The sequence below is a fragment of the Cololabis saira genome, chromosome 18 (genome assembly GCF_033807715.1).
Source record: "Cololabis saira isolate AMF1-May2022 chromosome 18, fColSai1.1, whole genome shotgun sequence".
Taxonomy (NCBI): domain Eukaryota; kingdom Metazoa; phylum Chordata; class Actinopteri; order Beloniformes; family Belonidae; genus Cololabis; species Cololabis saira.
The window spans coordinates 13358254-13383098 of NC_084604.1; the positions used below are offsets into that span (position 1 = coordinate 13358254).

At 42.3% G+C, this 24845-nt stretch overlaps 1 protein-coding gene across 1 annotated transcript in view; it reads left to right on the forward strand.

Moving 5' to 3' along the window:
• The window catches only part of man1a1 (mannosidase, alpha, class 1A, member 1), a 135109-nt gene that overhangs the window by 102725 nt on the left and 7539 nt on the right, over positions 1 to 24845 (forward strand). The window contains exons 6-11 of the mRNA XM_061707448.1: positions 10909 to 11032; positions 11132 to 11225; positions 15582 to 15697; positions 18276 to 18495; positions 19269 to 19441; positions 20163 to 20278. Coding sequence (XP_061563432.1) covers positions 10909 to 11032; positions 11132 to 11225; positions 15582 to 15697; positions 18276 to 18495; positions 19269 to 19441; positions 20163 to 20278 — 843 coding nt within the window. The remainder of the gene's footprint in view (positions 1 to 10908; positions 11033 to 11131; positions 11226 to 15581; positions 15698 to 18275; positions 18496 to 19268; positions 19442 to 20162; positions 20279 to 24845) is intronic.

Below are 24845 nucleotides of genomic sequence, written 5' to 3' on the forward strand. Positions count from 1 at the left end.
TCTCCCTTCATCCCTCCACCTCTTCTCTTGCTTGTTTTAGGGCCAGTTAAATCTTTTTGTTTCTGTTTTTTGTCTAAACCTAATTTTTACATCCCACTTTCTACTACTTATTTTAGTCAGCGCTCCCTCAATCCATTTTACCTTGAACTAGTGTCTGCATGTACTGTTGGTCTGCTCCTCTGTGCGACCTCATTCTCTTGTTTCATCAGTCTACCCTGCAGCTGTCTGAGTCCGGGACGACCATGTATGAAATAAGGTCTCAGTTTAAAGCACATTTCATCTTCATCCAAACCAGAAAAGTTTGAAAAATGTGTTTGTTTTTTTGTTTTCATCCTAAAAGTTCCTTCACCACGGGCCTGTTTTTGCCCCCTGCAATTGTCCTCTTAAATCCTCCGTAGCCAGCTGTTGGAGCTGTGAAGAGTGTGTGTACACCAGCCGCAAAAGAAGTGTTCGGATCCACAAATTCAAAGGATTTAAGCCTTATTTGACCCCCTCTCTCTGAACATGCATCTTACTGATAGGTGCGGTCAAAAAGGAACCCTGTTGCTCCTCTAACCACAAGTGATGTCAAAGGTTGCTAAGTATATCATATAGGTGCATCTCTGTAGCAAGCCAAAGTGTTTATCCACCGAAAATCATTATCATTATACCAAAGGAACTCGATTATACTCCCAACTATTTTAATTTCTTCAACCCTAACACTGACATGAGCTCAAGCAGGAGACTGTTTGAAACGTCTGGAGAGTTTCCAGATATCCTCCAATCAAATAATTTTACAGTTCTATGCAGAAGAAAGGTATCGTTTCTGGTTCATCCTCGGATAAGACTGAGTTATGAAATTCAAGAGGAAATTATATGGATTTATTAGCCGATATGGGGAATTTTTATCCAGTTTGTCACTTGTATTTTGTCAGTTTCAATTACCACTAAATCAAGATTTCCTTGTAAAGCATCATAAACAAGCCCTGGGCTGGCGGAGCCGCCACATCTCTCAGTCTGCTCCTCATTTTAATCACAAAGTGTCTTCTCAGCTGGCTGAGTCTTGATATTATACCTACAAACAGTAAAAAGCGTTGCTCTGGCTCAGCTCACAGTTAAGATATTACAAGCTACTGCGAATGTTACGCCTGAGACGACTAAGACAACATTTGGAAGTAAAAGTGGAGTCAACTTCAGAGAAGTTTGATACTACAGGTCTCATGATGAAGGTTTTAGGTAATCTCTGAAGTAGTACTTCCCTCCCAGAGTCCTTCATGGGTTTAAGATGTCTCCCCAGGATACGGCTCTCGTTAATTCCCACCTTAGAACTGTACTTGAGAAAGAAACTAATACCAGTAAGTTGTAGGTTTCCTGCAGTCAAAATTCAGCTTCTGGTTCCCTAAAACCTTTTCTCAGTGTGCAAACAAATCCGAAAATGTATCTCAGTTTTGATTATTTCGTCCAGTTGATGTCCTACAGAATCTGTTTTTGTTGGAACAAAACTCATCTCTAGCAGAGGGTTAACAGCCGAACACTTAATACTGCAGAAATGTATTTACATTGAGAGCCTGAGATCCATCATTTGTTTTCATTTGACGCAAAGGAATTGAACATCGAACACATTATGAAGGGAATTGAGTAAAGTTGACTATAAATCTCTTTATAAATCAGAGGAAAAAACAATTGTACACAACATTTGTCATGTTGTTGCCTTTAAGCATTTACAGAAAATGCTCATGCTCATTTGTCTTATAAAACCTGTTGCTATGACTTCCCTTCAAAAGCTCAACATGAAATCCATTTTCTTTTCTCGCTCTTGCACTTTCTGCTGCTGTAACACACGCACACACACACGCACACACACACACACACAAGTTACCAGACACTATCTGCATTGGCCAGTATGTCCAATAACTTTTTGTTTTAGCATTCAGTGTGACAAAGCACTAGCGAATCCCTCCCAGCACACTCCACTCCGCTGTGGGATGAGGAATCGTGTGGACGTGTTTCTGTAAATGTGTGTATTTAGTTGGATTTTGATGAAGTGTCACTGTGCTTCACACAGAAATTAGTGACTCATTCCTATGTACAGACTGTAATGACTGTAACGTCCTCACATACACACATCTAATATCCTTTTCACTGTTTCCCTGCTGCGTCCATGCTTCCTGTCAGACACCTAGATGAAGCTCAGACCTAGGGGTGGGTTAAAAATATCGATATATCGATATTTTATCGATATGCATGTGTAGGAACGATTATCGATACATAAATCCAAGTATCGATTTAAAAAAAAAATAAATAAATTTAATCCCGATTTTTTTTTTTCCCCCCCATTTTATCACCCAGTGCTCCTACCTAAGTCAGTCCTGGGCATAGCTCCATCTACCAACCCCGGGAGGCCCTGCACTGAGCTCAAGTCTCCTCCTTACTTGAGGAGTGAGCAGGCTGCTTCTTTTCACCAGGCAGGGTGGGGTTTCTCTGTCCGGACGTGGCGCGTGGAAGGATCATGTTATTCCCTTATTGTAACCAGAATATCGATATCGTATCGAATCGTATCGGAAATCGTATCGTCTTGGGACCTAGTGTATCGGAATCGTATCGTATCGGGAGGTCAATGATGATACCCAGCTCTACTCAGACCATAGATGTAGCTACAAACAAAAAAAATCCATATTTTGCCCCAGCTAAAAGGAGGCATGATTCTTTTATTTTTTTCTGAAGTCATAATGAAGTGTGTGACATGCTTTTGTCAAAATGCAACAAAGATATATTCCAGCTGCACTGTTTTCAATTTACACCTCTTTACAAAGCCTCTAGAGCGGAGCGGCTCCCACTCTTCTGCAGGGAGCGCCTTATTTCACATCTGTCCTCCACCTCCATGCAGATCGCATGGCCGCTTTACACTCACTCACCCTTTAAGCTGTTACTATATGAGGGAATATACTAGATTTAGAGTTCACAGCAGCTCAGACGAGGGTAGTAACGGGTCACAGGCATCACGGGTCAGATCGCATCACGGTTTTTGAACCATGGGAAGCATCACTTTTTTGCATCAGTTAAGTTTAAGAAACACTTAAAGCAAGGACCAATATTCACCGGGTCGAATGTTTGAATAATTTATGACAAAACGCTACAAATTAAAAGTGCAAAAGATGCATCAGGGATGAGATCTGCTTAAAACACTTAGTCAAGAAAAAAACACCCACAAACATACCTTTAGATCTGCTTAATATTTGACCCTTTTCTTTGATTAAGTCAGATTTCTAAAAAAAAGAATCCTATCTTGAATAATTTGAAATACATTTCTTATCTTTTTCTCCCGGCACCGGCACAGTGGGGTGATGTTTTCGTATGTGCTGCCTTGCTCATGCGTCTTCCTCACGGAGCATTGACAGCTTACCGGCACAGTCATCAGGCCCTTCTTCTTCTTTTTTTTTCTCAGATTCTAGTAAAGTGAAGAACCACAGCAGGAGTCCCTTTATCCCAATTAACTTTTCAAATCATGATGTATATGAGACCTAATGGCTACATGCATCACTAAGTTAGCTCCCACACCATCAATTACTGTCGCAAAGTCCATTAATTCATCAGAAATCAGAGATTTCCATAGCAGCTTGCTGCTAAAAGCAACGGTATTGTGGTAATAACATTGCAAAGTTAATATTTAGTCTTTTGCCCGTGCTCCATTTTCTTATCTTGCAGAGGCAAGTTTTCAAATGTCAGTTCGTGGCAAATTTTCTCCTTCAGCTGCAGTCACGGAGACTGAAGCAATCAATCCCGAGCACTTGAGGTCTTAGAGCTTTATTAATAGCTGCAGATGGAGAATGACTCTATTTTGCAGCCCGCTAACGTTGTCACTCTGGACGACCCAGAAGAGCGGCACTCTCATGGAGCTTTCTGTTCCCTACGTGTCAGGAAAATGTGCCTGTCAAGAGGAGTTGAATTATAAAAAGGCAGATTTTCAGAGTCGTGGTATAGAGAAGAATGGAAAATATACCCAGACGCAAACGTGTCAGCATCACAGGGTTCACCAGATTCAGTTCATGTTTGATAAACAACATAATACAACGCTGTCCACTTCCATGATGAGACATGAAGGGCTATTCCTGAGTGTGCCTTTTTTTCTCATCTTCTCAGGGTTTCATGGTCATATAAGCCTGGTCTCCTTCAAACATATGGAAAATACTTGGGCTACTTATTTTTGTAAAACTGCTGCTGTGATTCTTAGTTTGAGGATGTAGCGGCTCATTGTTTCAAAGGATGAACAAAAACAAGGTATTTTCACCATAGCTACAGTTATAAACAAACACCGTTCAGCCGACAAATATGATATTAGTAATAGCATCTCTGCCCCGGAGCACTCTTTTTAAAACAAAGAAAAGCTTGACATTCAGGATATACAGAGATTTGTCTGAAAGAACGGGCCACACAAATGCACACTCACACTCTCAGCAGCATTCCTCTGCCGTAACCTAAGGCAAGTGGAAGGCAGCCGTGATTTAAGGTCTCTAATTAAGTTGCTAACGGTGACACTCAGTACGTGCACATGCAGCGATTCAAACTGGTTGGAGATCATTTGCACACATCGTACTGACTTTTAAACTGCATGTGAACACCTTAAGTCAGTCAAGTAATCTGATCAGACTGGATTCATCAACCCGCTTGCAGCACCTAGATAAGCCAGTCGCAACCGCCTTGTTAATGCCATGTGTACGGAGACATGGATATTACAGTCTGCGCATGCTCGAGAATTTCCCCCGGGTGGGGTTTTCCCCCGGGGGAGGGGATTCACCCGGAAGTGAAAGGAGACGACGCAACGCTGCTCAGTAGTAGCTCCCTGGGGTGTCGTTTGACTGCTTCAGGGGTGTCGTCAAAATATTTCCTATTCTGACATTTCATATATAAATACTGTATTTTCGCGACCATACGGGCGCCGTGTGAAAAGGCATAGCCTCAGTCTTATGTGTCATATTTCTGTATTTAAAACACACACGGCGCACCGACCGAAACGGCACACACACAAGAACACACACACACACAAGCACAGGAGTGTGCGTATTTAAAAATACAGCGGGAGCAAAACTTTGTTTGATTGTAGGCTACTTTATTTCAGTTTTTACATTAATCAAACCCATTAAGTCTCATCCTCTGTTTCTGCATTAAAGAGCTCCGCTAAATCAGCTGTGCCAGTCCGAATTCCTCGCTGTCAGAGTCACGTTCCGTGCCGTGCGGTGCCTCGGAAATGCACGCTTTTGCAGACACGTTAGCCCACGCATCAACAATCAATCTGCAAACTGTGGCATAAAAAAAAACAAAATACGCCGTACCCTACGCCGTAGGCTGCGTCTATTTAACGCGGACCTAATGCCGCGTTCCATTTATCCTCGGAAGTGGGGATTTCCCAGTCCCCAGTCGGAATTTTCAACTGGAATGCCCCTCAAAGTGGGGTTTCCCACTGGGAAAGTGGGAGAGTCTTCACCATCCCCGAGTTACCATTCCAAGATGGCTGCCATTCCCAGTTCCCACTTCCGATTTCCGAGGTAAATGGAACGCGGCATAAACTCCGGAACCGGCAGACATAAATCTCTAAATTTCGGAGCAAATTTCTTAACAGGCGTAGCTACAACTGTTAGATTTCATCTATTAAACCAACATCTTCCTAAATGATTTATTTCAGCCGGCGTGATTCTCAACAGAGCAGCGTCCCAGAGAGAGTTTCTCTCCCGGGGCTGACGCAGCAGCTTGAACCGGCGGACACGTCTCTTCTCGGGCTGTGAGCTGCTGCTGCTCCCCGGGGGCGGCGGCTCTTCTCATCTCCGAAAACATCGGGTCAAATTTCTTAACAGGCGTTATTTGGATAAACTGAGCCCCGGTTGCGGATCTTAAGGTTACCTTTATACCTGAAAAAATATTAAAACTTAATAAAGTGCCATATTAACAGCGCTACAGCTGAAATTAAAACAGCTTTTGGCTCTCTGCTTCCTGATCAGGTTAGGGATGAAAACGAGGGGGAGTAGGAGAAATGGGACAGGCACCTGGGCCAAGTGCCCTAGATCTCAAGTGCCCTAAAATCTCCCCCTTCTTTTTTAGGGGTTAGGGAAGAAAAGAAGTGCGAGTGAAGGAGAATTCCGCTTGTTGTTAAGCGGAGGTCAACCGGAAGTGGCTCTTTGTTGAAATGGTTACCATGGTTACCTCGGGTACAGCGCCACCTAGCGTCACGGAGTCAGCCATGCTCTGGTTACAGTGGTTTATTCAATCTGATTCAGTCTGATCTCAGAACAGCATGTGTAATCAGACAAGTTGATCCAATCTTCTGCATGTCATTATCTGATCAGATCTCCAACCACCTTGAATCGCTGCATGTGCACGTACTGACTATCGCAATTCACATTTTCTCCGTGCCTGAGGGGAGTAGCGGTGCAATAGATTTTAAGACGGGGAGGAAAAGATACACGGCGAAGAAAATCGGGCGGAAAAGAGGGGTTGTGATCTGGTCAAGGCAAAGCACGGTGAAAACATGGCCTGAAGGGACAGAGGCCAGGGTGTGGGTTTGATCCAGCCACAGAGCACAAATGCAGAGGAAAGCTTCCTGACATCATATTCACGGGAGCCTGAGAACGCCGGCCAGGTGTGACAGGCTGATAATGGAGATGGGAAGTTTCTGTTTTTCCAGGGTACTGCGTGGCACCACGTAATTAAACGCTGTTGTCGGCTCTGCACTAGAAGACAAAAATCTAGCAGGCTATGATTTGTTCTTTTATAGCCGACATGTGAGAGGCTGGGTGAAAAGAAAATTGGACGAAAAGGAGATGCAAAGCATGAGTTCTCCTGAATTGACCCCCTGCATTACCGATGGAAAATACCAGCTGTTCATCTGAATGACATTTGATTGTCTTTCAGATTACTTCATCGTTTGCTAAACTGAAAAGTAGTAATGATTTTTTTCTGACGGCGTCAGACACAAAGTGGCGGTTTACTCTGACAAAAGAAAGATTCAGTTTAATCTGTTTTCCATTTACCCCCCCTTATCACTCCTTCCATTTGTTTGGTTGGTAGCAATGAATGTAGACAGCAGCCACATTTGCAAGAATAATATCTCCTGAAAATGCTGTAGTTTTCTGTCTTTTTTTTTTTTTTTTCAACTATGTTTCAAAGAAAATGCGCGACTGAAAAAGTTCTGTTCTGAAATTCTTGGAGCTCTAATCCGAATCTGAGCGGTGCTGTGAACGTGTTGAGGGTTTGGTGGTGTGAGTCTCGTTACGTTCCATGTGAGGAGGGGATTTAGCGCCTGCACATGAAGTTGTTGGCATGGCGGTGGAAACTGGGGCACCAGGTCATGTGCCTCAGTAGTCAAACACAACGCTGGACTCAGACGGACTCATGTGGACTCACGGGGACTCATGTGCTTCTATTGTTCAGTATGCCAACGGATTAATGCCATTTTCCAGCCCCGGCACAAGAAGGGGCTGGAGCAGAAATTAGCTTTCAGAGGAGCACCAGATATCATTGCCCCTCAGTAACTTTGGAAACAAGTTCATGTCGTTGAAGTTCTCTGATCCAGTTATTCCCTCACCGGGGGCCACAAGGAGGAATCAGACTTACGTTTATCGACAATCATTGATTTTTCTCAGCAGCTTCGTCATGCTGTTAAATGTCATTTGTGCAGTTAATGTTTAGTATAACTTGTAAAAAAATTGCAGCTGCTTTTTAACTTAAATGTATTGTGACATCATTTTTAACATGCTTTTAACACTATTAAAAGTCTTGGCCAACATCCCTCAAATGTGTCTAAAAGAGTGTAACAAGAAAAACTTCACTCCAGTACTCCATTCCTGGCTTTTTATGACAGTGTTTTTTTGCGCCGTGAAAAACGCTTCCTTTTTCCCCTTTCCTGTCAATCATTGCCCCGCTCCTCCTCCAAACCTCCTCCAACCCAACCGCTACAAACTTCTGCCGGCGTCTCCACACACACGCGCGCACACCGAACCACAAACACCGACACACAGCCCAGACAGGACGACTACAGCCCGGGGATGAAGTCCAACCGGGACCAGAGGACCGGGACCGCAGCTCCCCGCGAGCAATACGCTCACAGCGGCGTCGGAGAGTTAAGCCGGGAGCGACAGGCGAAGCATGCACGGAAAAGCAGCAGGGCGAAGCAGAGAGTCCACAGCAAACAATCATAAAAATAAAGGCATGCAAGCAGCAGTGTCTCCTTATCTTAAGTCCAGTCAGTGGCCGCGGGTCTTCTTAGCAGTTCTCCTCCGGTGATGAGAACAAAAGAGGCTCTAAACAGCTCCGTGTTAAGCCTGATTTATGGTTCCGCGTTAAATCGACGCAGAGCCTACGCCGTAGGGTTCAGCGTACGGTGCGCGTCGCCGCGTAACCCTACGCCGTAGGCTCTGCGTCGGTGTAACGCGGAACCATAAATCAGCCTTTATGGTGCACTGGAGAGGAGAGGAGACAGGGAGCTGGGTGGAGGGGGCGGTGATTTAGCGGGCCCTGGCGTCACGGCCCGCCACCAAACCAGGTGCGCCGTTTTTGCACAGTTATGCGGAAAATCCCAGAAAGCACACAATACACTGAATGTTAAAAGTTCGTTGTTTTTTGGGTGTAATTGATGTCAAGACACCCAACAAAACACAAAAAATCAAGAAAAATGTGTTTTTCATGTCACAATACCTTTAAAGGGACCTATTATGAAAAACATGTTTTTTCTTGCTTTAACATATATAAAGTGGTCTCCCCTCAGCCTGCCAACTCAGAGAAGGAGGAAAGCAACCAAATTCTGCAGTGTCTGTACAGCCGCCCAGATGAGCCGTCCAGTGTGATGTGGCTTCTACGAGCCGTTCAGATTCTGCTCCCTTTCATTACGTAACGAAAATGTGATTTACATAGGTTGACCTCCGATGCGTGAAACCACGCCCACAACTAACTCAATCAGCACAGTGCCTCATTATCATAGCCCCGCCCACTCAGAACCCCGCATAGAGAATGAGGTTAGAGAATGGGATGATAAAGACATGGTTTAGAGGCTGAATTTCTAATTTATTTAGGGAAAAAAATCAAAAGCTTGTTTTTAGGACATTCAAGGCCTGTTTAAAATAGGTATTAGATGCCATAATAGGTCCCCTTTAATTCAGGATAAAACAACATAGTTTTCCTTTTAAAACTCTGGGATTTTCTTTTATCTATTGTACTTTATGCCCACTTCCCCATATTTGCCGCTCTCTGCCCTCCCAAATGCCCCATGGGGATGAAGTTGTTCTGAATCACAATTAAACATAATTACAAATAAGCTCCTAGAGAACATGGTGCTTATTTCTAACACTAAAACGTAGCACCAGCTTTCACCGTAACAGATGGTGTGATATTTGAGCGGCAAAAAATCCCTGTGGTTTCAATTAAAGACCAGTTGCAGTGGTGTTTTCCTTCAGGTAGATTCAGGGTTTTATTAAGTACAATAGCTGCAGTGACTGCACCCTCGACGCCACCTTAATTCAGTTCACAGGTACAGATGTCAAATGGTCTTTTAGAAACTTCTAAGATGTACTTCATGGATTATTGACATACCAAAGACACCTTTACCCGTTCGTCTTTGGCGCTTTATCCTAACTTTGTTAGAATGTGTGTTTGTTTCACAGTAGCTCCTGTTGCCTGCTGTTTTGCTCATTTCTATCCGGGGTTTAGTGTTGGCCACAGCGGGGCGTTGGGAGGGATTGGTGTGCAGGGAGATGAGCTGGAGGGTATGTGCTGCCCTCCCACCCTACCCATCCAAGGGATTTATTGTTCACCGCAGGGTTTATCAAAGTGTTGAGAGAGATGGACGGGCAGATCGAACATAAAGATGTCGGGGGGAGGCGGAGCAGCAGGGAGGGTTGAGGAGATGCTGCTCTGAAAGGAGCAGGAACACTTAAACAGAACGCAGTTTGTAATCAAGTTGACGCGGCATGTCGACCGTTTGATTTTAAATCTTTTGATGTTTTTTTCGCTCACCAGTGTCCGTGATCTGCTCTCTCCTCTTGATGCTCCCCTGGTCTTCCCCCCTGTTTCATGTTGAGAAACAAATTATGGCCTGTGTGGCACAAGCTGAAAGAGGAGGATAATTAGTATGTTCATGCGCTTTCTTAAGAACGTGCATGAAAGTTTTTGTGTTTGGTACTTCTCCAAACTCCCAGTCCTTTTACATCCCTAGCGCTTGTTGGATGTTGTCCCCGTTTGAGCTTCCCGTCCACGGCCGCGTGCTCGTGTGATTTATGCGCATGTTGCCCGGACGGTGCGGTGTGAGTACTTGATATGTATTCATGAGTAGCTACTCGAGGCCTGGCCGCCAGAGTCATCAGTCCTCGGCCCAGAATCAATCCCTCGGCGCCTCTAATCATCCAGCAGTCACGCCGTCTCGAGATCCTCCGTCCTCGTCAGGCGTGTGGCAGCGCTCACATGTGGGCGGAAGAACAAGAACAAGAACAACACCAGCTCGTCCGCAACTTTTTAACAGATGAATTGTCAAGTTGGGTTTAATTTTAGTGCCATTAATCTCCCTCGTTTCTCATCTATTCTAAGAATCCCTTTGTAAATGTCAAATATGCAAAACAGAATGCTAATAACTTTCTAAAATAACATCTGAATCACAGGAGCAGCTCGTGTCAGCGTAGCATCTCTTATCAGCCCCCGGTGCAGGCAGCCTTTACTCTGACATTTACCTACTTCCAACCAAGCAATTCTTCTTGTTGTTAACAGACAATCTAACCTGAAACAGGTTCAGATTGTAAGTCATACAGTTTAAACATGATTCATTTTGCTTTTGATACACAGTTTAACCATTACCGAGTTAACCATTTGTGTCTGTTTTGAACACGTTGCTTGTATTTTGGTGGCTGGTATTGACGAAGCTCCCTCGTTCCCTCTGCTTGTGTCTGTGTCCAGCGGTATCGGCAGAAACTGGCCGTGGGCGTCGGGCGGCAGCAGCATCCTGGCCGAGTACGGCACCTTGCACCTGGAGTTCATGCACCTCAGCAAACTCTCAGGAAATCAGGAGTTTGCACAGAAGGTTGGAACAGACACGGACCTGGACACGTAACCCTCCTCATGTCCAACACGCTTGCAGTCGGACCTTGAGATACATTTGTCTTGTGTGTCTTATCACTAGGTAATGAACATCAGGAAGGTTCTGAATCGCCTGGACAAGCCTCAGGGGCTTTACCCCAACTACCTGAACCCCAACAGCGGCCAGTGGGGCCAACGTAAGTCTCCCCTACCTTCCTCCTCCTCCTCCTCCTCCTCACCGTAGCTGGAAAGCTGAAGGCTGATGTGTTTTGCTTGTTTTTTTAATTATATCCAGTGTTTCTCAGCTCATATACAAGTTGGTAAATGGAAGAAACTTTTATCCTGACCTCCTTCAAACCTTTTGGTTCATTTTCAACTTTTCATTTTTGTTTTGTTCATGCTTTTTAATATAAGAAAGTCATCTGCAGATATAATTAGATTTAATTGTCATATTTACATAATTTAAGGTGCATCACAGGCAAAAAACACAAAACTGTGTGAACTTAAAATAGAAATTACAACCTGAACCCATTAGGTTTCTAATTATCTGCACAGCCAGTCTCATGCTGGATATTCTCATTTGTCACATGATGAATGTCACAAGGTTAGATTTAAACAAATGGTGATTTATAACTTATGTATTTCTTAAGTTCAATGGCCAAATAGTTCTGCATCTGATTAATCTGTTAGTTTCACTTGCAGCTTCACAGCTTTTACTTTGAGAAGATTTACAGTTTTAGAAACGCTGATTTTTAAAAAATTATCTTTTTATTGCCTTAAAAATGTATTTATTCAAGAGTAAAAGTTATCACCAAAACACCATATGCAATACAGACTTTTCCCCTCAAATCCCTCACACAAAACCATTTTGACCAAACATATTCACATCCTTTTATCAGCTGTTAGATTTACTGTGGTGTAAATTTTAAAACCGTCATCTTCTCAGCTTATCCAGTTAAACATCCTAAATCAACCACATTACATCAGTTTAAAGAAGCTCGCTGTCATCTCATCTCCTCTCCCGTTTCCTCTCTCATCCCAACGTGACCTCGCACGTTCCGTTTGATGCTTGTTGACTCTCTTCACATCACTGTACCTCTCTCTGCGCCCGAGTCATCCTAGAGTATTTCCACATTCACTTCAGCGAGTGCACGTAGCCATTAACCCGCTCCAGTTTGTGATGGGGTGTAATTTCAAGTCCATTAGTAGACTCTTGGAACCGTTAAGCTGAGGAGGTCATGATGGGAACTATGGAGAGGTCTGAGGAAGAGAGGGGAACCGAGGTGCCAAGGATGATGAGGATCAGCTCACGGACAGAGAAAAATTCAATACAGAGATCTTAGGTGGAGCTTGAAAGAGGAATCCAGCATTATCAAACTGAATTACTCTGACTCCATTAGATCAATAGCTACAGTAGGGGGATAGACGCACCAGACTGAAAATGCCCCTTACTATATATCATCTTTGAGAAAAAGAGACTTGTTCCCCATTAATAGCAGTGGCATTCCTTTCCCAAGAAGTTTTATAGCACTAGCATATTCATTTGGATTCCTGCATAGATTTACTTTTGTATTTTTTATTACCTTGGCTGATGAAGAAATTGCTGAATACTGAACTTTTCCTTTAAAATATAAATATACGACGATATGTTACGTGTCCATGCTGAAACCGATTCATTATATTGCTCTTGACTTCCTGTTGCATCACATCCATCCATCCACTTTCTGTAGCGACTGCGACCTTCTCCAGGGTCACAGGGTCTGTCAAACCAATCAAATGGTTATTTCATCCTCAAAATTCAAACCTGCACGTGTGCCTTAAGCCTTCTCCACGGCTATGAATTGAAATGTAAGTAAGTTGTAATATTAGCTGTGAGAAGGTCTTTACAGTTGCAATTGTCATGAGAAAAGGCATTAATGTTTGAAACTACAGTTTTTTAGCCACGAATCCATCAAAGTAACGAGCAATGTGTGGAGCACATCTTTGGGGAGATGGGAGAAGCAAGTAGTCATGATCATGTGGTATCCATAAATGTCCTCCTCGTGGTGAGAATCACTTTTCGGATTCAGACGACTTTATTAATCCCTTTGGGAGGTTCCCTCTGGGAAATTGAAATCTCACCCACACAGCACTGTCATATACAAATCAAACACCCCAGAAACCAAACACTCATATGAAGATAAAAAGATAAAAAATTAAAAATAAAAAGCGCGGTGCCATTAATAGAATTATATGGATAGAAAAGAAATAAGTGTTATGTAATATTGCACAAAGTTATTGCACAGTCCTGTTTGTTGTTGGTCAGACTGACTGACTTGAATCTTTACAAACTTTGCTCCGTTATCAGGATCTATCCTCTGGGCTCATGTTCCAGCTGCTACTCTGGCCATCTTCGTTCGTCGTAAATCACACGTGAACAGCACGTGCGTGCGTGACACACATGTCCTTTCTGTTCCCTATCTTGACCATATAAACGTCTTGAGCGCCTGATTCTGGAGGGGGATGATTTTTGCCCGTTGATCCGATAAGTGGAAACACCTCTTGATTCCACTTATCCTAATCTCATCATCATCATCAGAAATTTGGCACCATGGTGTCCCAGGAGGGACTGGATGAACTGATGAGTCACAAGGTTCGCTGAAGTGAGCGCAGCACTAAGCTGCTTACGGCGAGGATGCAGGTGAAACAGTCAGCACGGTTTTAATTGTCCCCATCGAGAGTTGTCGTGATGGCGACGGACTTGCGAAGAAGCGCACGCATCAATACCCGCCCCCTCCCAGCGAACCGTTACTATCCGTTAACCATCACTGTCGTCATGCGATCGCTGGGAGGATCTGAGTTTACCTTCATTTGTTGTCAGGTTTCAGGAACTACAGTACTTTGTAATATGTTTGAAAGTCGTCAGTCAAGTTTGTTTGGTTTTGTATCCTCTGCTATGGTTCTAGCTGTCGTCACAGTTCGGTTGGGCAGTTTTACCAAGCAGCTGCTGGTGTTTGATGGATGAATATGGATCCACAGCGCTTGGCTACTTACTTTAATCATGCAATTAAATGTTGAATGCAACTACTGACAGCACATCACAGTTTCAGTAAGTTAAACACCATGGTACATACGATTAATACTGCAGTACAGACAGTAAGTATAAAGAGAAAGAAATAAAAACAGTTATAGAAAAAGGCATTTATACTTTATCAAGTTTCTTTTTCAAAAAATCATACAATAGTACGACGGAGTATTAGGGCCAAACAAAAAAACAAAAAAAGGAAATTACGAGAATAAAGTCATAATGTAATGAGAATAAAGTCGTAATATTACGAGAATAAAGTTTTAATATATTATAAATTAATATATAAATATAACTTCACAAGATGCTCAATATTCTTCATTTTAACACAGGGAGAAGACTGCTCTTCCTGTTAGAGTTCTCATAAATTACCACTTTATTTTCATAATATTATTACTTTATTCTCATAAATTAACACTTTATTCATTACGACTTTATTCTCGTAATGTCACAACTTTATTCTCGGAATTTTACGACTTTATTCTCGTAATATTACGACTTTATTCTCATAATATTACGACTTTATTCTATTACGACTTTATTCTCGTAATTTTACGACTTTATTCTCGTAATATTACGACTTTATTTCTCATAATATTATGACTTTATTCTATTACGACTTTATTCTCACAACATTACGACTTTTTTTTGGTAATTTTACGACTTTATTCTCATTATATTATGACTTTATTCTCGTAATTTCCAATTTTTTTTGTCTTAGTTTGGCCCTAATACTCTTTTGTTCAAATAAATCATATCCCTGATTTCGGCTTAAACGGATGTTTAGGATATACTGTAGTATTTTCCATATGATGTGATGAATGAACTCCTAGCTCTCAGCGGTTATGACCTGTTGTTGTATTCGCTTGTTGGGTTTATATTGTGAATTTAACTTGTGTGCTGTAAAGTTATGCATTTTAGATTCCCCACCCTCTGTTTCTAAGAATATAGTTTCCTACATTTGTCATTAATGGACAGTTTATGTTTCATGGCAGATCGCTGATGCTTTATTTTAATCTTGTTGTCTTCTGATTGCCTGGTGCTCTCGCTCCTGGTTTAATGTAGAAAGCCAGATCGTTGCGTTGGCTCAAAACCCCACACTTCCATTACCGTGCGCAGCCCCAGCCTCCCTTCTCATCACTTTAAGATGATCACAGCTGACATTTAATCTTTGCACTCTGCAAACGGGGCTGGACTCTGTTAATGACACATGCATATGAATGAGGCTGTAGTCGCTAGCAGCCGGACAAATGCTGAAAAATGGCTCCCCGCCTGGCAGCTCGCATACGATAGCGACCTCCAAGACGCCGGTGCTGATCATAGACTGCAGGTAATCTCTCTTTAGAGCACACGGACACATCCAGCCACGTGTCACTGCACTATGATTTGTGGACGGCATTTACAATCTAACCCGGAAGACTTATGGGCACCCCGTGTGTGTGTGAGAGAGTGTGTGATTTATACGCCGTTGGTTATCTTTGGGTTGCAGATCACGTGTCCGTGGGTGGCCTGGGAGACAGTTTCTATGAGTACCTGCTCAAGGCCTGGCTGATGTCTGACAGGACTGACGAGGAAGGGAAGAAGATGTACTACGAGTCCCTGCAGGTAACACGATTTACACGCACAGTGTGACGACACCCACACATAGCTGAGGAGACTCAAGTAAAAAGAAAAGCTGAATTTTCCTGTCGGTGATGAACTGAGCTAGGGCTGGGCGATATATCGAGATTTTAATATATATCGATATATTTTCAAACGCGATATGGTACAAGACAATATCGTTTATATCGATTATTAAATTTTTTTTTTTTTTTTTTTTTTTTTTACGATTTTGATATAGCTTATTTTGTGACAAATTGACTTGAATGTTTTATTTGAGATTTGCACAAATGTTTTGTTATTTGCACAACTGTCAACCTCAGTGCAAAAGTCTGCCTGTTACTGTCTACATTGTATTAATTGCACAGTGTATTTTAATTTAATTGTTATGCAGGAAAGGGATATTTGTTTTATTTTATTCAAGAAGCATTTTTATTCTATATATACCGGCAGTTTATTTTTATTTCATTTGTTTTATACATTTTGATATTGTGCAGACCTCTGTTAATAAAGGAACCTGTGTGATATTTGGCACGAGGCTTTGACTTAAAACTGACTGTTTTTTTTAAGGGTTTGCCTCAGAAAAAAATGAAGCTAACAGAGATGCTATGCTATAATGCTTTGGGGGAAACCCCAATTAAGGCACAGAAAAATATTGAGATATATATCGAGTATCGCCATTCAGCTAGAAAATATCGAGATATGACTTTTGGTCCATATCGCCCAGCCCTAAACTGAGCTCTTCATTTGCAGCGCTTCGTTGTCGATAGGTTAGTGATCCGCTGCAATTCTGACGAGTTACGGCAGAGTTTAATTCCTCGAGAAGGAAAGCGTGATTAAGAGTTAAAAGGCAAGGCAAGTTTATTTGTATAGCACAATTCAACACAAGGTAATTCAAAGTGCTTTACATCAACATTAAAAGCGGCAAAACACAATTAAACAGTAAATAACAAATAAAATGAAATAAAATGATAATAAACGAGGTAAAATAATAAAAAGCACAAGTTGTTAAAAAGTAAGGGCAGTAGAGTACAGCAGGTACATCTCATTCTTACAATGGCAAGAAGTACGTTTCTATACGGTCAAAACGTACAAAAACCAGGTCAAATACAGTATTACAAAAGTAATCTGTAACAATTCGTACGGTGAATTAAAACAATTTAACAATTCTATGCCACAATGCCTGTTTCCAGGTCTTATTTCACAAAACTGACGAGAATTACGTTTCTATACGGTCAAAATGTACAAAGACCGGATCAAATACAGTATTACAAAAGTAATCTGTGCCGATTCGTGCGGTGAATCAGACCAATTTGACAATCCATGTCACAATGCCTGCATTCAGGGCTTATCCATCACTAGTGTAACTTTGCCCAGTTTTCAAAAATCATAAATATTTAATTTAAGAGTACGCTTCAGTAAACAGTACACAATTAAAAAGGTGAACTGAAGCCACGTTAGTGTTTTGGATTCATCGTCCTCTAAAACTCTGAAACTGTTGGATTAAAACAGCACCACCAGTAACTCGTACTGGAGCTTGTTTTCACTAAACACCTGCTATAGGTGTTTGTTTACGGCTACTGAAGTGCACAGGTTCAGTCCAGAGGGTTTCTCTTCCCATATGCACCCGCTGAGTCATAATAAATGTTGTTGGGTAATGTTGGACAACAGAAGTGAGGTCAGCTCTGGGTCATAAAGAGTGCGGCTGCTGTGGTGTGTTTATTTCTATCTACAAGCAACATAATAGAAGTTCAGCTCCCCGGATAACCTTCCTAGCAGCCTCACGCTGAGGGAGGACGACAGCACGGCCACATGCACACGTGCGCTGAAACACAGAAACATGGATCTAATGGGAACAACAGTCGACCTAAACCAAGCTGGCACTCAGGGGAGGAAATACTGAATTAGACAAGCCGGGATACTTGAGCCATAATCGCCATGGAAGCGTGAGGATTAAAGACGTCTTAGTTTTATTTCTTAAAGAGAGCACAGTTAAGAGAAATGCAGCACGATTGGTTTTTGTTTTGCAGTAAAAATGCTGCAGTAAGTTATGGGTCGATGCCCCAGAAACCCGGGAAAGTCTATTTCTGCTGTCATTTGGAGTCTGAGCTGTGATTTCAGCACACGAATGATCAGCAGCTGCTGTTTAAATCCATTTGATCCTTTTAGAGGAACAAAGCACTGATACTTCAAGATACTTCAACATATTTTCATTCAATTCAGTGCAATTGAGTAAGACTTGTTTAAACCCTGAGGGGAATTATTCACATATAATCAACGTAAAGAGATGGTACCATTATGATGTTTTAAAAAAATGAAACAATATAAATGCAGGCTCCAGTATATTTAACAGAAATGAAAAAGACAAAATTAATATATATTTATCAAGAATGTTTTAGATTAAAGAGAAAACCTACCTCGGCATTGTTTAAGAGAAAGATGAGCAAGATGCAAGGCATTTTTTGTTCAAAGACTATAGATGAAAATGAATTATCAGTGGGATTATTTGATGTAGTTTGAATGTGCTTCGTCTCGTCTCGTGCTTCCTGACTGGCACTGTATTGGCCATCTTTGTGTCCTTCAGGCCATAGAAACCAACCTGATGAGGAAGTCCAGCAGTGGGCTGACCTACATCGCGGAGTGGAAGGGCGGGCTGCTCGAGCATAAGATGGGCCACCTGACGTGTTTTGCAGGGGGCATGATCGCGCTGGGCGCTGACGGGGCGCCCAGCGACAAAACGGGCCACCAGATGGAGCTGGCAGCAGAGATCGCCCGCACGTGTCACGAGTCGTACGCCAGGACCGGTAAATATGCACCCTTAACTCTTTTAAGTTACATTCTTTGTAATTTGACTTCTTGGAAAAAAAGGGGCAGAGTAAATAAGATTCTTCTTCTTCCTGCCCCCTTTCAATCACGGGGTAGGAACGTTTGTGTTTGTGTTGAGTTGTTTGTTGTATTATTTTGAATAAAATAAAGAATAAAAAAATAAATTAAAAAAACTCCAGTTTTCCACATCAGATTTTCAGGTTTAGTATTTTACCTAGTAGAAAAAAGGGAAGAGTCTGGTGCTATTGAGAGGAAACATTCCTAGATGTTGTAGGCCATGTTGTTTAGCCATAACCGTGTAACCTTTTTAAAATAGTTTTCTTAGACTGCACAGAGATTTCATGACGACATTCTCCCGTTGACGAAGCGCAGCCTCAGTTTCCTCCCTCATTTAAATACATCCTCCGGTCACGTTGTGACTCACTGGTTGAAAGTACGTCCTGAAGAAACAAGAGCAGCACCAAATGAGCAGCAGCATTCTGCTGTTGGAAGCGTTGCACCCGTTCACATAACTTAATGTCAAGTGAAACTGGGACGGACGCAGCTGACGAGAGAGAGAGAGAGATGGATGGATGGATGGATGGATGGATGGATGGATGGATAGAAGTGTGACCAAATGACTGTAGTGTGAAAGTAAACATGAACGTCACCAATCCTTCCTTTCGTAGCAGCTCCACCCCGACATACTGAACTGAACGAGACAAACGTTGCCGTGTTTGTCTTGAATCCCTGAGTGTTTTCTCCTCCGCAGCCTTGAAACTTGGTCCAGAGGCGTTTCGCTTCGACGGCGGGGTCGAGGCCATCGCCACCCGCCAGAACGAGAAATACTTCATCCTCCGACCTGAGGTCATCGAGACGTACATGTACATGTGGAGGTTCACCCACGACCCCAAGTACCGGGAGTGGGGCTGGGAGGCTGTCCAGGTAAATAAATCACTGCCAGGGAAAACCGCCTCTTCACACCCTCATGTCAGTGTCTGATGGACTGGAGACGTCGCTCCCTCCACCTCCTCCCCCAACTGGCTGACAGGTGTTTCATTTAGACCAAAAACCTTGAGCTTCTGGTGCAAAATAAATTGGTTGATAGCGCTCCACTCTGCAAAAAACTGTGACTAAGGAATAAATACCAGTCACAGTAGCTTAGATTTTTTTTTTTTTTTTTTTTATGTTTAGTTTTAGTTTCATTTCAGTCTTATTTTGAGTTTTTGAGGTATTGACGTACAGATAGAAAATAATTCAGGATGAAAGAATCCTGTTAACAAGGCCATACAGGACTAAACTCATCTTTTCTTTCTCTGAGTAATAAGACTTATTTAAAAACAATTATAATTAATTAATTATAAGAATGAAGTGCCAAACAGAAATAACAACTTGAAAAAAAGTTCATTTTACCTGCAATTTTATTTCATTACCGTTAATTATAGTTCCAGGTTTTAATTTTATAAAAATCTTTAGTTATTTTTTATTTCAGATTATTTTTTCACTGTTAGTTTTTGTTCATTATAATAAGCCAAGGTCAAATTCTTAAACTGTTTCCATATTGGGGATAAATCATCTGCAGGGATTAATGATACATTAGGCACATAAAGAGTCCCGTCAGCGTCTGCCGCTCACTGCTGTCTGTCCTGATTCCGTCTCTCATCAGGCCTTGGAGCAGCACTGTCGAGTAGAAGGAGGCTACAGCGGCATCAGAGATGTGTACGCTTCCAGTCCAGGCCACGACGACGTGCAGCAGAGCTTCTACTTGGCTGAAACTCTCAAGTAAGACCCACACTTAGGCACGCAGGCTTCCCTGTCCTCGGTCGACTGTCGGCGGTGTTGTTTCTCATCAAGGCTCTGAGGCCCCGCGGTCCTGCAGTGACAGAGATGTAGAGCCCCTCATTCATGCATGGTTTAATTGTCACTCATTCCAACAAAGCTCCAGACTGGGGTTCCAGCTACTGGCAAGGTTACTTGACATGCATATACACTCAGACGCTGACTAGATATGAAAGCCTGTCTGTTGCAACCAGAGCCCTGACGACTGTTGAGGGACGTAAACACCAGGGCTATAAATGATGCAACGATGGAGGAGCAGACTGGACGAACTGCATCTGAACATTATACACAACATTTACCCTTATTAAAATGTGCAGAATCCATATCGCTTCACACAGCTTAGACTGCGATTACAGTTATTTCCGAGAACTACGCGGTAATGCTCTGCATACTGAAATACATCTGCCAATCAAATGGAGCCTACTGCCCGAGATGCCCCCCCACCCCCCGCTTTACCTGCACCGCCAGTGAGGAGAGCGAGGTGAGAGAGCGAGGACAGATGAGCACCAGAGATGAGCTACATGCAGGATGAAGAAACCGTGACCAGATTAGAAGAGTACGGCCCAATCCCAATACTCCCCCTACTTTCTTTCACTAGCCCTACTTTCTATCACTACACCTAAAAAAGAAGGGAGAGATTTTCGGGCACTTGAAATCTTCCCAGGGGCCTGTCCCAATACTCCCACTACTCCTACTTTCAGCACCACCATTAATCAGGAAGCTGAGAGCCAAAAGCTGTTTTAATTTCAGCTGTAGTGCTGTTAATATGCCACTTTATTAAGTTTTAATATTTTTTCAGGCGTAAAAGTAACCGTTAAGATCCCCAACCTGGGCTCAGTTTATCCAAATAACGCCTGTTAAGAAATTTGACCCGGTTGGTTTAATAGATGAAATCTAACAGTTGTAGCTACGCCTGAAATTTGCTCCGAAAATTTCGAGATTTCTGCCTGCCGGCTCCGGAGCTGATTTATTGGTCCGCGTTAAATCAACGCAGAGCCTACGGCGTAGGGTACGTAGCCTACGCCGTAGGCTCTGCGTTGGTGTAACGCGGACCCATAAATCAGCCTATATTCTGGCGAGGTTTGAAAAAGACTTCGCAACAACGGGCAAACGAGTGATTATATACATTCACTGAGTGAATATTATGAAAGTAAAATATATATTTCTCGCTAGAAATGTAATTAAAACGCATTTTTATGCAGAAACTAACTCCAAATATTGATTTTATTCACTAAAAAATAAGAAATGTCCGCCATGTTTTTTTTTTTTTTTTATTCAGTCCGCAAATGACGACGAAAAGCATTCTGGGAAATTTTTCTGTCCCTAGAAAACTAGTGAGGATCGGAAATCCCTACATCCGTAGGGACAGATTCATAACCACTACACTACTTCTTCACTACACCTAGGTGGAAAGAGGAATTTGGGACACGACTACCCTCACGGGAACGTGCAAAATTTAGGGGTAGGGATGAAAACTAGGGGTAGTGGTAGTATTGGGACAGGCCCTACGTCTGCTGTTTGGCAGTATTGTGGCTACAAGCGGGAGGACGCTACAAAAACAGCTAACCTGCAAGTCACGCCGAAGACTGACTGCAGAGGAAACATGCGTGAGCTCCAGTCTTCTACATCTACACCACTGGTGCAAACTTTAAAAGGTCGTGGGTCGACAAAAGCAGAAAATCCAAAGCTGGCGCAAGTAGCAGCCGACCAGTCACAGATCTCCCTACGAGACGAGGTCAAAGCGCTGCCCAAACAGAGCCGAACCCGTTACGCGGAAATCCAAGGACGGTTTTGTTTTAATGTTTTAGTAGAGATATGATGTTCTGCTGGATTGTTCCCATGCAACTGAGTCTACTTTAGTTGTCAGCTTAGTCAATGTTAGATTTGTTGTTTTTTTCAATAAAAGCCATGTTGGTGAAATACAAATAATGCATTTAAAACTTTTTCAAGTTAAATACAACAATGCCATCTAAAGTCGTGTGTATAAATATAACATGGACAGTTGCATCGTCACATATCACATGTTTTCTGGACACCGTGCAGCCCTTGTTAACCTTCACTGTCTATTAATGATCCCTTTAATGTATGATATTATTTGGGGACCTTCATGGGAAACACTTTGGGAACCTTTTTAGCTGTTGTAAAGGTTTATACGAATACACTTGATTTGATTTGATTGTCTGAAACGCTTGGAACAAGGAACTGTCCTTGCCTTTTCCCTGTTCTTGAAGCCCTTTGACCTTTTACCCAGAAAGCCTCAGCAAGACTGCTGGAATGGACTGAAGTCAGACGCAGAAACCCTGACCCTCCCATCACTCGTCCAGGAGTTACTGGTGGTGAAACCACCTGGGTAGAAGATTCAAGGCTACCTCCTCCGTTGTTTAATGTTGCCGTTTCCTCGTCTGACACGGATGACTTTTCTCACCGCTCTTTCAAATCATCCATCTTGGTCCAACATGTCCCCAGAAGAGTGTCCTCGTCCTTGAGGAGCAGGTGGACCGCTGGATCTCTGTCCGATGAGCTGCCTCCCGTCTGGTCTGGACTTTCCTTTCTGCTCAGTCTTTCACTTCAAACACGACATCAGTCCAGTTCAAGTCTGCCAGAAACTGGTCCAGGACCGTTCTTGAGTCGCGATCAGAGGAAAAACTCCACATCAGTGCTTTAATATGAATGGGATTTGCATTTACTGGACCTTTTTAAATAAACAGAGAAGTGGAGCTTCTGGTTCTGCTGAACACTCTCCTGTGACACGGCTGCGTTTACTCTGGATAAAGATGCACCAGGACCTACAACAGCCCTAGAACCCATTTAACACCTTGCAGGTACATCTGGGAGGGTAGCGTTGTTATAGTAACTCATGGCGTGTGTGCAGGATAAATATTAGATTGTATTTTAATGCAGTTAGGGTTTTTATGGCCATTTTCTGTTTGACATGTGTTTCACATTTTCCAGAAAAGCGTTCCAGCTCTGAATTGAAGTGATTTCTCCTTTGGGATATGATAATGTGAGAATGATTACTAACAAATGTGCAGCTTTTATTTTCAAGAACAGACTTGATATTTACAACCTTACGATTTAAGGCTGGAGCTGGTTTGAATGTGAGAATATAGTAGAAGCCCCGAAACTGTGAAAAACACCACATGTCGTAACGCTCCACCAGCAGCTGCAACTTCTCACTTCTTCTTAATCGCTGCGTGTTATTTTTACAGTAAGTGCTGTTTGCCTGAGTCTGAGTCTGAGTGTGCACGTGTCGGGTGGGAGGGAGGGTGCGAGCGCGGAGCCGCAAATAGTTGCGTAAATGTGGTTTCAGCCACACAGCGACTCTTTCCAACTGTCCAACGGTCTTTAGGGAGCAGCTTCACACGGTGTGAACATGACCCGCACCGGTCAGGTTCACCCCATAAAACTTCCTGACGATCAGAATAAAAGTATGTTTGTAAGCCACAAAGAAAATAGCAGTGCGTCACAACTGAGACTCGAGTGAAAATAAAAATACCGTGAGAGTCACACCTGTCAAGTCTCCCGTTTTGGACGGGAAACTACCGTATTTTACCCCTCTTTCCCGCCATCCTCTCGTATTAGTATTTTCCCGTAAATTTCCCGTTTTATAATATGATAATTTTTAAACTGCAAACTGAATTGTCACTAACCTCGCGAGAACTGCCACCTGCTGCAGCCAGTTCTTAAGTTAGAGGCGACAACTGGAACAAACTCGGAACAACAAATCAGAGAGATGGATGTAACGAGAGAGAAGGCATTTCTGCCAAAAATGGACTTTGTGTGTAAATATCTCTAAAAATGGAAAACCGAATTTCCTTTCCTAAAGAGGAGCAGGATGGGGCAGTATGGACTAAAAAGTGTATCACGATAATTTTTGGCATTTATCCCGATAAAAAAAAATACCAATACAAAAAGTGTCATCAACGGGATTATTTTTCTTTCTTTCTTTCTTTCTTTCTTTCTTTCTTTCTTTCTTTCTTTCTTTCTTTCTTTCTTTCTTTCTTTCTTTCTTTCTTTCTTTCTTTCTTTCTTTCTTTCTTTCTTTCTCTCTCTTTCTCTCTCTCTTTTTTTCTTTCTTTCTCTCTTTCTTTCTTTCTCTCTCTTTCTCTCTCTCTTTTTTTCTCTCTCTTTCTTTCTGTCTCTCTCTTTCTCTCTCTTTTTTTCTCTCTCTTTCTTTCTGTCTCTCTCTTTCTCTCTCTCTTTTTTTCTCTCTCTTTCATTCTGTCTTTTTCTCTCTCTTTTTTTTCTCTCTCTTTTTCTCTCTCTTTTTCTTTCTTTCTTTCTTTCTCTTTTTCTTTCTTTCTTTCTCTTTTTCTTTCTTTCTTTCTCTTTTTCTTTCTTTCTTTCTTTCTTTCTCTTTTTCTTTCTTTCTTTCTTTCTTTTTCTTTCTTTCTTTCTTTCTCTTTCTTTCTTTCTCTCTTTCTTTCTCTCTTTCTCTTTCTCTCTCTTTCTTTCTTTCTCTCTTTCTCTCTCTTTTTCTTTTTCTTTCTCTCTCTCTCTCCCTCAATTT